The sequence below is a fragment of the Lampetra planeri genome, chromosome 64, assembly GCF_965212315.1.
Source record: "Lampetra planeri chromosome 64, kcLamPlan1.2.h2, whole genome shotgun sequence".
Taxonomy (NCBI): domain Eukaryota; kingdom Metazoa; phylum Chordata; class Hyperoartia; order Petromyzontiformes; family Petromyzontidae; genus Lampetra; species Lampetra planeri.
The window spans coordinates 2,678,597-2,692,617 of NC_136170.1; the positions used below are offsets into that span (position 1 = coordinate 2,678,597).

General features: G+C 47.4%; 1 protein-coding gene across 1 annotated transcript in view; it reads right to left on the bottom strand.

The window, feature by feature from the left end:
- The window catches only part of LOC144737044 (uncharacterized), a 17,061-nt gene extending 4,020 nt beyond the window's left edge, over window positions 1-13,041 (bottom strand). Inside the window, exons 1-5 of the mRNA XM_078619694.1 lie at window positions 12,936-13,041; window positions 8,962-9,067; window positions 7,106-7,188; window positions 4,551-4,600; window positions 1,939-2,290 (exon numbers count right to left, since the gene is read on the bottom strand). Coding sequence (XP_078475820.1) covers window positions 1,939-2,290; window positions 4,551-4,600; window positions 7,106-7,188; window positions 8,962-9,067; window positions 12,936-12,951 — 607 coding nt within the window. The 5' untranslated portion in view covers window positions 12,952-13,041. The remainder of the gene's footprint in view (window positions 1-1,938; window positions 2,291-4,550; window positions 4,601-7,105; window positions 7,189-8,961; window positions 9,068-12,935) is intronic.
- Window positions 13,042-14,021: the final 980 nt, after the last annotated feature.

Sequence of the window (14,021 nt, forward strand, 5' to 3'; positions counted from 1 at the left end):
TCACACGCAGCACACGCATCACAGGCATCACACGCAGTACACGCAGCACACACGCAGCACACACGCAGCACACACGCATCACACTCATCACACGCATCACACTCATCACACGCATCACACGCATCACACTCATCACACGCATCACACACGCATCACACGCATCACACGCATCACACACGCATCACACTCATCACACGCATCACACGCATCACACTCATCACACGCATCACACTCATCACACTCATCACACGCATCACACTCATCACACGCATCACACACGCATCACACGCATCACACGCATCACACGCATCACACTCATCACACGCAGCACACGCATCACACTCATCACACGCATCACACGCATCACACACGCATCACACGCATCACACACGCATCACACTCATCACACGCATCACACTCATCACACGCATCACACGCATCACACTCATCACACGCATCACACGCATCACACACGCATCACACGCATCACACGCATCACACTCATCACACGCAGCACACGCATCACACGCAGCACACGCGTCACACACGCAGCACACACGCAGCACACACGCAGCACACACGCAGCACACACGCGTCACCCGGGAGTTGGGACTGCCCATCGTCGAGCCAACGCGAGCCCTCCCGCACCAAACGAGCCGCGTCGTCCATGAGCGGGTCGCGCGTTGGCGGTGGTGGAAATTCCACATTACTATGGCAGGGAGGCGAGTCTATCGATAAAACGACCATTGGTGTATTCCGCCCACCCCGCATCACCCCCACGGCAAAGTTGTACTCGTTGTATCGACCCTAGAGGGATGATGGGCCGATTCAACACCCCCCGGACGGACAGGTGGACAGATTGACAGACACACTGACAGGCACACGGACAGACAGACACACAGACACACAGACAGACACACGGACAGACAGACAGACACACAGACAGACAGACACACAGACAGACAGACACACAGACAGACACACAGACACAAAGACAGACACACGGACAGACAGAGACAGACAGACACATGGACAGACAGACACACAGACAGACACACGGACAGACAGACACACAGACAGACATACAGACAGACAGACACACAGACAGACAGACACACAGACAGACACACAGACAGACAGACACACAGACAGACACACAGACACACGGACAGACAGAGACAGACAGACCACACGGACAGACAGACAGACACACAGACAGACACACAGACACACGGACAGACACACAGACAGACAGTCACACAGTTAGACAGACACACGGACAGACACACAGACAGACAGACACACAGACAGACACACAGACAGATACACAGACAGACACACGGACAGACACACAGACAGACAGAGACAGACAGAGACAGACAGCTGGACACACGGCGGACATACGGAGAGAGGAGGACGGTGAAAGAGAGGGACAGAGCTAATTTACAGGCGCTTCAAACCCTCGCTTGTGAGAGGATCGCAAACTCTGAGAGTCACAGGGCACGGGGCCTACAAGGGAGCGAGCGTCAAGTGTCAAGTTGAGGGGCATGGCGCGGGGTCGGCCGGAGGGCGCAGCAGGTCCGCTATTTTTATTTCATTTTTTTATTTTACCAGAAGCTACCTGGCAATCACAAATGATTGCTCGACAAAGCAGAGGTCGCAACCGGGTACCCGATACCCGTACCCTACCCGATACCCGGCTACCCGTACCCGACCGGGTACGGGTACCCGTTTGCGACCCTGGTGCGGCCAGGTACGGGTACGGGTAGGCCGTGAGTCACTGGTGAGTCACCGTTTGTCACTCATTTCCCAACGTCTTGTCTCTTCTCACGATTCAAGTTCCTAGAATCAACCCACCCGCGCCTGCAACATGGCTTCATCCCAGAGGTCGCAATCAGGTACCCGATACCCGTACCCTACCCGTACCCGGCCGGGTACGGGTACGGGTAGGGTACGGGTATCGGGTACCCGTTTGCGACCCTGGTGCGGCCGGGTACGGAATCGGGTAAGACACGCAAACTCCAAATATACAACAGCAGACGTCAGGGTTGGGATCAAACCCACGACCTCCTGCGCACCAGGCGAGGTAGTTAACATCTCCTAGCCACCGTGGGGCTCCTGCCTTGCGGAGTCGTTTGAGGGAGTGGGTGGAGCGGTCGAGTGTGGAGCGGCTCGTCCACTCACCGTGGGTGAGCAGAAGGTCGTCCTCCAGGGTGGACGTCAGGAACCGGTCGCTCACCCAGGGTTGAGACTCGCGGGGAGAGAAGAGGAGGTCACGGGGTGACGGGCCCTGGGAATACGGCCACGTCACCGTCAGCAAGATCAGCGTCGTCATCATCATCAGCAGCAACATCATCAGCAACATCATCAGCAACATCATCAGCAACATCATCAGCAACATCATCAGCAACATCATCAGCAACATCATCAGCAACTCATTATTTTTTTATTTTATTTTATATATTTTTTTATTTTTTTATTTTTATTAATTTGATGTTTTACCTACCTGGTGACTTTACCGAAAAAACCTAAGAATATGAATCCTTGCAGTCACGAAAGCTTCAAATCTAGAATCATCAGCAACATCATCAGCAACATCATCAGCAACATCATCAGCAAAATCAACAGCGACATCATCAGCAACATCATCAGCAATATCATCAGCAAGATGAGCAACAGCATTAACATTCTAGATTTGAAGCTTTCGTGACTGCAAGGATTCGTATTCTTAGGTTGTTTCGGTAAAGTCACGTAGGTAAAACATCAAATTAATAAAAGTAAAATAAAAATAAAATAAAAATCACGACGTTTCGGAGGCAACACAAGCTTCCGTCTTCAGGTGGAGCCGTCACAGCACGCTTGCTGTATCAAGTGAGAGAAATATGAATCCTTGCAGTCACGAAAGCTTAAAAATCTAATTCTAGATTTGAAGCTTTCGTGACTGCAAGGAATCATATTCTTAGGGTTTTTCGGTAAAGTCACGTAGGTAAAACATCAAAATTAATGAAAATAAAATAAAATAAAAATCACGATGTTTCAGAGGCAACACAAGCTTCCGTCTTCAGGTGGAGCCGTCACAGCACGCTAGCTGTATCACGTAACTTGAGTAACTTTACCGAAAACCTTAGAATAAGCATTAACATCATCAGCAAGAGCACCACCACCATCATCATCATCATCGGTAAGATGATTGTCATCACATGCAGCAGCAGCATCATCGTCACCACCATCATCGTCGTCGTCATCGTCGTCACGAGCAGCAGCATCAAAATCATCGTCATCGTCATCTTCGTCGTCACGATCAGCAGCAGCATCAACATCGTCGTCGTCATCACCACCACCATCATCGTCATCTTCGTCGTCACGATCAGCAGCAGCATCAACATCATCGTCGTCATCACCACCACCATCATCGTCATCTTCGTCGTCGTCACGATCAGCAGCATCAACATCACCGTCGTCATCACCACCACCATCATCGTCATCTTCGTCGTCGTCACGATCAGCAGCAGCATCAACATCATCGTCGTCATCACCACCACCATCGTCGTCATCTTCGTCGTCGTCACGATCAGCAGCAGCATCAACATCATCGTCGTCATCACCACCACCATCATCGTCATCTTCGTCGTCGTCACGATCAGCAGCATCAACATCACCGTCGTCATCACCACCACCATCATCGTCATCTTCGTCGTCGTCACGATCAGCAGCATCAACATCACCGTCGTCATCACCACCACCATCATCGTCATCTTCGTCGTCGTCACGATCAGCAGCATCAACATCACCGTCGTCATCACCACCACCATCATCGTCATCTTCGTCGTCGTCACGATCAGCAGCAGCATCAACATCGCCGTCGTCATCACCACCATCATCGTCATCTTCGTCGTCGTCACGATCAGCAGCAGCATCAACATCGCCGTCGTCATCACCAGTTGACTTGGTACGTAACACAGCGCGCTAAACCGCTGCGCCACCGCTCCCCACACAGACAGAAACAGAAGCGCACACACAGACACACACGTGTCTGAGCTGCGTGTGTACACACGGACACACACGTGTGTGAGCTGCGTGCGTACACACGAACACACGCGTGTGTGAGCTGCGCGCGTCCACAGACACACGCGCGTGTGAGCTGCGCGCGTCCAAAGACACACGCGTGTGTGAGCTGCGTGCGTACACACACAGACACACGCGTGTGTGAGCTGCGCGCGTCCAAAGACACACGCGTGTGTGAGCTGCGTGCGTACACACACAGACACACACGCGTGTGAGCTGCGTGCGTACACACGAACACACGCGTGTGTGAGCTGCGCGCGTCCACAGACACACGCGCGTGTGAGCTGCGCGCGTCCAAAGACACACGCGTGTGTGAGCTGCGTGCGTACACACACAGACACACGCGTGTGTGAGCTGCGCGCGTCCAAAGACACACGCGTGTGTGAGCTGCGTGCGTACACACACAGACACACACGCGTGTGTGAGCTGCGTGCGTACACAGACACACGTGCGTTACATAATCACGCGAGCGGAAGGAGACTTACGGTGTTTCTGATGAAGTTGACAATCCTGATGTAGTCGTAAAAGTCCAAGCCTGGAAAATAGAATGTGTGCATCATTTACGGAGTCACACCCAAGCAGCAGCATCATCATCATCAGAATCAGCGGCATCATCATCAATCTTAATTTTGTAGCTTTCGTGACTGCAGGAATTATTCTTTGGTTCTTTCGGTAAAGTGACGTGTAAAGATAAAATAATAAATTAAATAATGGCACACGACGACGTTTCGATTGCAACACAAGCAATCGTCGTCAGGTGTACATGAAATAGCAACAAAAAATTCTAACCAGAAAAACTATAGACAGGACATATAAGCAGACAGATATCACCAAGATACATAGGAGAGAGTAACACAGGCACAGAGAGGGGGATCGTCTCTGTGGCGAGGCCTTAAATAGACAGAGAGGGGGCGGAGGCAGAGAGAGGGAGGGGTTAGAGAAAAAAATTACATGTCAATGAGTACGAAGAGCGCGTGCTAAAGTACGCAGGCTTGAACATTAGGAGAGAGGGAGAAAGAACACACTGAATTAAATAACCTAGCAAAATATCGAAATGTTATGTAATACAACACAGAGAGTCGGTCAACACACAATTAACGCATAGCCTGGTCGATTACGTATTTCAAAGATTGCTAAGTTAGAAGTTAAGTGTGAAAATCATCATCATCATCGGCCGCACCTCCGATTCAGCACGGTCGGCTACGTATGGCGCAACAGAAGTTCCAACATAACGCAACGCAAAGCCGGGTCCCTCTCCACCCTTCGCGTTCACACTGTTCCACAATCCATTCCGCTACGCCATGTGAAATCATTTCATTGCTCCATCTCCGCTGTGATCGAGGCCTCCAACCCGACCCCTGTATGTACGTTGAACTTCTTTCGCGCCGTACGTAGCCAACCGTAGCTAATCGGAGGTGCGGGGGGAAGGACAACAAACTATGGGTCTCTACGTGAGTCTACGGGTCTGTGTGTGAGTCTATGGGTCTCTGTGTGAGTCTATGAGTCTCTGTGTGAGTCTATGGGTCTCTGTGCGAGTCTATGGGTCTCTGTGTGAGTCTATGGGTCTCTGTGTTAGTCTGTGGGTCTCTGTGTGAGTCTGTGGGTTTCTGTGTGAGTCTGTGGGTCTCTGTGTGAGTCTATGGGTCTCTACTTGAGTCTATGGGTCTCTGTGTGAGTCTATGAATCTCTGTGTGAGTCTATGGGTCTCTGTGTGAGTCTATTGGTCTCTGTGTGAGTCTATGGGTCTCTGTGTGAGTATATGGGTCTCTGTGTGAGTCTATGGGTCTCTGTGTGAGTCTATGGATCTCTGTGTGAGTCTATGGGTCTCTGTGCGAGTCTATGGGTGTCTGTGTGAGTCTATGGGTCTCTGTGTGAGTCTATGGGTCTCTGTGTGAGTCTATGTGTCTCTGTGTGAGTCTATGGGTCTCTGCGTGAGTCTATGAATCTCTGTGTGAGTCTATGGGTCTCTGTGTGAGTCTATGGGTCTCTGTGTGAGTCTATGGGTCTCTGTGTGAGTCTATGGGTCTCTGTGTGAGTCTATGGGTCTCTGTGTGAGTCTATGGGTCTGCGTGAGTCTATGAATCTCTGTGTGAGTCTATGGGTCTCTGTGCGAGTCTATGGGTCTGCGTGTGAGTCTATGGGTCTGCGTGTGAGTCTATGGGTCTGTGTGTGAGTCTATGAATCTCTGTGTGAGTCTATGAATCTCTGTGTGAGTCTATGGGTCTCTGTGTGAGTCTATGAATCTCTGTGTGAGTCTATGAATCTCTGTGTGAGTCTATGGGTCTCCGTGTGAGTCTGTGGGTCTCTGTGTGAGTCTGTGGGTCTGTGTGAGTCTGTGGGTCTCTGTGTGAGTCTATGAATCTCTGTGTGAGTCTATGAATCTCCGTGTGAGGCTATGGGTCTCTGTGTGAGTCTATGGGTCTCTGTGTGAGTCTATGAATCTCTGTGTGAGTCTATGGGTCTCTGTGTGAGTCTATGTGTCTCTGTGTGAGTCTATGGGTCTGTGTGTGAGTCTATGGGTCTCTGTGTGAGTCTATGTGTCTCTGTGTGAGTCTATGGGTCTCTGCGTGAGTCTATGAATCTCTGTGTGAGTCTATGGGTCTCTGTGTGAGTCTTGAGTCTCTGTGTGAGTCTATGGGTCTCTGTGTGAGTCTATGGGTCTCTGTGTGAGTCTATGGGTCTCTGTGTGAGTCTATGGGTCTGTGTGTGAGTCTATGAATCTCTGTGTGAGTCTATGAATCTCTGTGTGAGTCTATGGGTCTCTGTGTGAGTCTATGAATCTCTGTGTGAGGCTATGGGTCTCTGTGTGAGTCTATGGGTCTCTGTGTGAGTCTATGGGTCTCTGTGTGAGTCTATGGGTCTCTACGTGAGTCTATGGGTCTCTGTGTGAGTCTATAGGTCTCTGTGTGAGTTTATGGGTCTCTACGTGAGTGTATGGGTCTCTGTGTGAGTCTATGTGTCTCTGTGTGAGTCTATATATGCATGTACATTGAACTTCTTTCGCACCGTACGTAGCCCACTGTGCCAAGCGGAGGTTTACCGTTGGCCTTGAGGCTGTGCAGGAGATGGAAGTCGTGGGCCGTGCTGCAGTGGAGCAGCGTCTCGTCTGACGAGCCAAAGGTCCTGCGCAAACCACCACCACCATCATCACCATCATCATCGTCGTCGTCATTGTCGTTCATGTCGACTCTTCATCATCATCACGCTTGTATGATTGTCGGACTTCTTTGGCGCCGTACGTAGCCGGCAGTACGGGCCTATCGGCACGGGTCTATCGGTAGAGGCCTATCGGCCCGGGCCTATCGGTAGAGGCCTATCGGTAGAGAGCTGTCGGTAGAGGCCTGTCTGTACAGGTGTATCGGTACAGGTGTATCGGTACAGACGCATCGGTAGAGGCCTGTCTGTACAGGCGTATCGGTACAGGCGTATTGGTACAGGCGTATCGGTAGAGGCCTGTCTGTACAGGCGTATCAGTACAGGTGTATCGGTACAGGCCTATCGGCACAGGCCTATCGGCACAGGCGTATCGGTACGTATCAACACGCCCGTATCACTGATACATCACGCATCTACACAGCAGCCATCGGTATTTCAGCGGTACCCCCACCTCGTCATGTGACCCCCCCACCTCCCGCCAGAGGTTCGCAAACGGGTTTTGATTCCTTACCCGTACCCGTACCCGGCCGCACCAAGGTCGCAAACGGGTACCTGTACCCGGCCGGGTACGGGTAGCCGGGTATCGGGTAGGGTACGGGTATCAGGTACCCGGTTGCGACCTCTGCTTCCCCCACAGCAGCCCTATCAGCTGACCGCGTACCCCCCTTAAGTAACTCCGTAAAATACCGCGAAAAAAATTTGACGATTGAATAAATTCATCCGAATTACATCGACGCGAGTAACTCGCAAACCGAGACGTTGAGTTCGAAACGCTCGCCAACCAAAATGACGAGGGATCGGCGAGATATTAAACGCCGGGTGAATGTAACCGCTGCACGCTCGTTTGACGTCCAGGGAAGACGCGTCGCACCGTGGGAGAGCGGCAAGCCTTGGGCAACACTGACCCCAAGTGGAATATTGTGAAAAGTTCTACTTTACGAACGAGTCACGCACTCGGAATTGGGACCGAACTCATCGCGCCGGCGACGCAGCCACGGTTTGTAGCGTAACGATCGGAGCTAAGCGACGGAAAAACCTCGTCAATTCGGTATTTGATCATTCGTAATCGGGGACAGTTCGGCACGGGTGCGCTTTCGGCATACGTACGGTGCATTAGCAACTCGCCACGGGACGAATTGCCGTGCCGAGTGGTCCAATTTCGGCAGAGAACGTGGAGCGATGCGGCTCGCCACGACCAAAACAACGACTCGGTCTGGTGGCAGCACGCGTGGCGAGCGTGAGTGTAGACTCGTCGCTTTAGACTTCACCTTATAACAATAGGGTTTGTCCCCTTTTTTCTGGCGACAAAACTGAAACCTTTTTACAAGACTCATCTGTTTAAAGCTTTCGTGACTGCAGGGATTCATCTTCTTGGTTCTTTCGGTAAAGTCACGTAGGAGGGAAAAAATAAAATAATAAAACTAAAACAATAACATTCTCACGACGTTTCGATTGCAACACAAGCAATCATCAGGTGTGAAAACCACAGCAAGAACATTAGAAAAAAGTAGCTTTTTTTATGCCACTTTTTTTTTATTTTTTCAAATTTTCTTGCTGTGGTTTTCACACCTGATGATGATGATTGCTTGTGTTGCAATCGAAACGTCGTGACAATGTTATTGTTTTATATTTTTTTTATTTTATTGTTTCCCTTCTACGTGACGATAGGGCCCATTTGCAAAAGTGCTAAAAAAAAAATCTAAAGTATGATCGCCATTAGAATCGTTTTTTTGTTCTTACTGATCACAGAAGAGACACGTGACCTTGGGGGCTTGGTCCACATCAGTCCCAGAGTCCATCGCTGGTTCTTCCCCGTCGGAAGAGTCCGAAGACTCGACCCAGTCATCTGTAACGAGGGAGGGGGAGGAGGAGGGGGGTTCACCGATTTAACGAGGAACAAAAAAAATTTCCTTTTTGGTTGTTTTTGTTTGTTAGACGCAGCTTAACCATGGGATACCTTTCTATGTGCCAGTATCAAAGCATGGGAATTAAGAGGAGGCGTTAAGCCTTTCTCGCAATAAAACAGGAGGTTCATAATCAAGGTTTTACTGGTAGGAACCTCCTGGTTACACCAGCCCACAGGGGATTATTGTGTCCGTCGTGCAGGGAGGGGCTGGGTGAGGAGGGGCTGGGTAGGGAGGGGCTGGGTGGGGAGGGTGGGGCTGGGTGAGGGGAGGGTGGGGAGGGGCTGGGTGGGAGGGTTGGGGCTGGGTGGGGAGGGGCTGGTCACCCCGTGGTGCCCTTATAAAACTCAACGTTTAACCTACTCACGCCGGCTTGTGCCCGCCCTCACAGTCGGGCATATTTGCGTAATACACCACGCCGCCGTTGACCCTGCAGGCCATTGACCGAGCAACCCAACGTTCCTACCAGCTCCCTCCGCAGGAGGAATGTGTTTGGGTTAGATCGCGTGAGTGAAATTGTGTCATAACCCTCCACCACCCGACACAGCCAGTAAGGTCTGTCACGTAAACAACACGCCAATTGAGTTCAGTTTCATTTATTAGTTAGAGCCCTGTGAGCCATTCTGCTCTTGAGTCGGGTGTAACCGCAACAAACAAAAACATGAACAAGAAAACATCTTAAAGTGTTGGAAAGTAAATCCACAACATTTGCAATTTGAGTAGCAGGACGTTTCGCTGGTAATGACATCAACCAACATCAACGGGCGATTTGCCAGAAAAGTGAATAAATTCACCTTCTTGCAGTCTTAAATAGAGCGGGACAATGTCATCACTGAACCCATCAAGTGCAGAGATCAGAGGCGGAGGAGGGGAGGTTTTTGTAATTATATAATCGATTAGTAATCAGTTAATTAGCATGTGTTTCCTCTATAAGGAATTGTAATTGTAAGATGTATTACTTCATAATACACATCCAGGCCGCACTAGTCTGTAGCTGTCAAGAGCGGTGAAAATGATTTGTATTTTGTCAATTTCAATGGATTCTCCAATTAGTCTTGGCCAGTAATAATCATCTTCTTGGTTCTTTCGGTAAAGTCACGTAGAAGGGAAATAATAAAATAATACAAATAAAACATAATAAAATCATTCTCACGTTTCGGCCACAACGCAAGCAAAGACGCTGTCTTCTCGACAAACCTGTTCTTCACCTGAGGATGGCTGCTTGCGTTGTGGCCGAAACGTCGTGAGAATTGTATTTGATTATGTTAAATTTTTATTATTTTATTATTTCCCTTCTACGTGACTTTACCGAAAGAACCAAGAAGATGAATCCCTGCAGTCACGAAAGCTTTAAACAGTAATAATTAGTTTTACACAACACTTCAACATGATCAAAATCGAGTGTCCTTGTTGGCAATCATGTTGTGCAACTGCCAACAGTTGAGTTTGAGAGAATTTAATATTTCTTTGGTATTCTTTTAGCGTTATGCTGTTACGTCCCGTCTGTCAAATGAAAGCATCTGCCACAGAAGCAATGAATCCGATACACACCTTCTGTTGATAACACTGGTCCAAAAAAAAAAACATTTTTTCTGGCCTGGACTTTTGCAGCTGTTTTAGACTAATTTCAGGGTGCTGATTCCAAATCTGATCTCAGATTTGCTCTATCACATCTCATTTTTATGCTATCGGCATACCCCATTTTCATTGATTTTACCCAAAATTAACTCCGTCACTTATGATTGCAAGTTGTTGCGAGTCAGTGACTGCTTTAGTGTTAAAATATGGTGCTGTATTTTTAGGATGGTGTGTTTATAATATCATTTTAAGTAGATATCCACATTTATTTAATATTTTTCTTCTGCAGTTTTTATTGAAAATGCAATATTTGATATCTCAAAAACCTGATGTGATAGGCAAAAACTGATGCCAGATTTGGAATCAGCACCCCAAAATTACCTTAAAACCGTTGGAATACCTGATGCCAGAAAAAGTGTGTTGACCAGTGTTATTTAGGCAATTCATCTTTAGTACAATATAATATATTCTTGGTTCTTTCGGTAAAGTCACGTAAAACAATAAAATTCTCACGACGTTTCGATTGCAACACAAGCAATCGTCATCAGGTGTGAAAACCACAGCAAGAAAATTAGAAAAAAAAGTGGCAGTTTAAAAAAAACGCTACTTTTTTCAAAATATCCAGGAATGGGAGTGTTATGCACATTGGACATGTTTGTACGTGGTGTCATTCAGAAACCGTTTAAAATATAAGAGTGCGGGGTTTTTTGTTTCATAAAGCGATAGACGCCAAATTAAATAAAAGTGAGAACCATTGTTGTATCTTTAATTTTTTTTGAGATATTTCGGATTTAAGCAGTTTTGAACGAAAAAAACCAGCATTTAATGATGTTCACATCTAAAAAAAATTGAAAACGGTAATATAGCACTTCTCCTTATCGATAATTAATTTCATTAATTTTACTAAACAAATGACGGAATATAAATGGAGCCGTTTCCGATGGTTACGTCTTTAAATATAAGAAGTCGAATCAGGAAGCCGTCAACAATTTTTGTGCTTTTTTTTGGCTGAAAATTAAAAAAATTTGGGAGTAAAATGTTAGTGGTCTGATCGTAGATGGAAAATTGTCAAAAAAATCGTATCAGGTTAACTTTAAATTTCGATTTAAAGCTTTCGTGACTGCAGGGATTCATATTCTTGGTTCTTTCGGTAAAGTCACGTAGAAGGGAAATAATAAAATTATAAAAATATAACATAATACAATTATCACGATGTTTCGACTGCAACACAAGCAATCATCGTCATCAGGTGTGAAATCCACAGCAAGAAAATTTGAAAAAAGTGCTGACGTTTGGGAAAACCCCTAGGTCGGCTCAGTCGACATAGGAGAAGTCTAGGACCGGTTTAGACGTCACTGATGTTGGTCGCGATCGGAAATCGAACCCGGTTCGCCAGGTACGAAGCGCAGCGCGCTAACCGCTGCACCACTACTCCCTATACACACAGTACACACATATAACACACACAACACACACAGTATACACACAACACAGTACACAACACACGGTATACACACAGCACACAGTACAACACACAGCACACACGGTATACACACCACACACAGTATACACACAACACATAGTATACACACAACACACAGTATACACACAACACACACAGTATACACACCACAAAGATAAAGATCCCCTGTATAGCCTTAACAGACTGTAGGGGCAAGTACAACACACAGCACACACGGTATACACAACACAGTATACACACAGTATACACACAACACAGTATACACAGTATACACACAACACACACACAGTATACACACAACACACACACAGTACAACACACAGCACACAACACACACAGTATACACACAACACACACACAGTACAACACACAGCACACAACACACACAGTATACACACAACACACACACAGTACAACACACAGCACACACAACACACAGTACACACACAACACGCACAGTACAACACACACTGCACATCTACGGGGAGACCCAGGACCGGTTCAAAACATTCGCCACTTTTTGTTGTTGCTGATCGTGAGCGCGAATCGGCGGCACTCAATCCGCCGATTCGCGCTGCCGATGATGCGAATCTCGTTAACAGCGCTAATTAATAAAAACACGAAGCAACCGACCAATCAACTGGCCGGCTAACGAGCTGTGTGCACGTGTTGTTCGCCTTAACACGTTCGCATGAACACCTCTTCCCCCCTCTCTCTCTCTCTCCCCAAAACCACGTGGAGGAACCCACCACTGGGCGCCGCCATGATGCCCCGAAAGCCGCCGAGATGCCGCTGGGCGCCTCCGTGACGTCACCGGAGAGGATAGAGAGATATGACGTCACGCCGCACGAAGAACATGACGTCACGCCCCACGACAGAACATGACGTCAGGCGGTTATGAATTTCATTCGTGTTTGGTGTGTACGCATAATAGAAGTTTTAGGGGGGTTGGATCGCGTAACTGTATAAATGTTAGTGTAGTGTATAGTAGTGTATAGTTTAGTGTATAGTGTAGTGTAATGTATAGTGTATACTGTATAGTAGTGTATAGTGTAGTGTATAGTGCAGAATATAGTGTAGTGTATAGTGTAGTGCAGTGTATAGTGTAGTGTGTATAGTGTAGTGTATAGTGTAGTGTATAGTAGTGTATAGTATAGTGTAGTGTATAGTGTAGTGTATAGTAGTGTATAGTATAGTGTAGTGTATAGTGTAGTGTATAGTAGTGTATAGTATAGTGTATAGTGTAGTGTATAGTAGTGTATAGTGTAGTGTATAGTGTAGTGTATAGTAGTGTATAGTATAGTGTATAGTGTAGTGTATAGTAGTGTATAGTGTAGTGTATAGTGTAGTGTATAGTAGTGTATAGTGTAGTGTATAGTAGTGTATAGTGTAGTGTATAGTAGTGTATAGTGTAGTGTATAGTAGTGTGTGACGTCATTTATAGACTCTTCTGATATCGGAAGATGCTGCCGGAATTAGACGGAGAAAGTGGGCGGGGTTTGAATCTTCCGACTTTGGAAGATGTCTTCCGGTCGTTCGGTTGCGTGATCTTCCGATTCCGGTGGCGGAAGATGGCATCTATATTTAGAAACGATGACTCACCACTCTCAAGCGAATGAGCTCATGTGTTTGTGTTTGTGAGATATTAAAAAAAGTGTCATCACTCACGTTTATTTTTAACACATTAGTCACACGCAAACAGTATTTCGCAATCCTATAACTTCATGCGTTCTTTACAAACTCAAGAAAAAAATTGTTTGGCCCAGTTATTGTTGGCAGAACTCAACAATCATTAAAGGTGGAACGTTGAACCAACCATTCTAACTACAACCCAA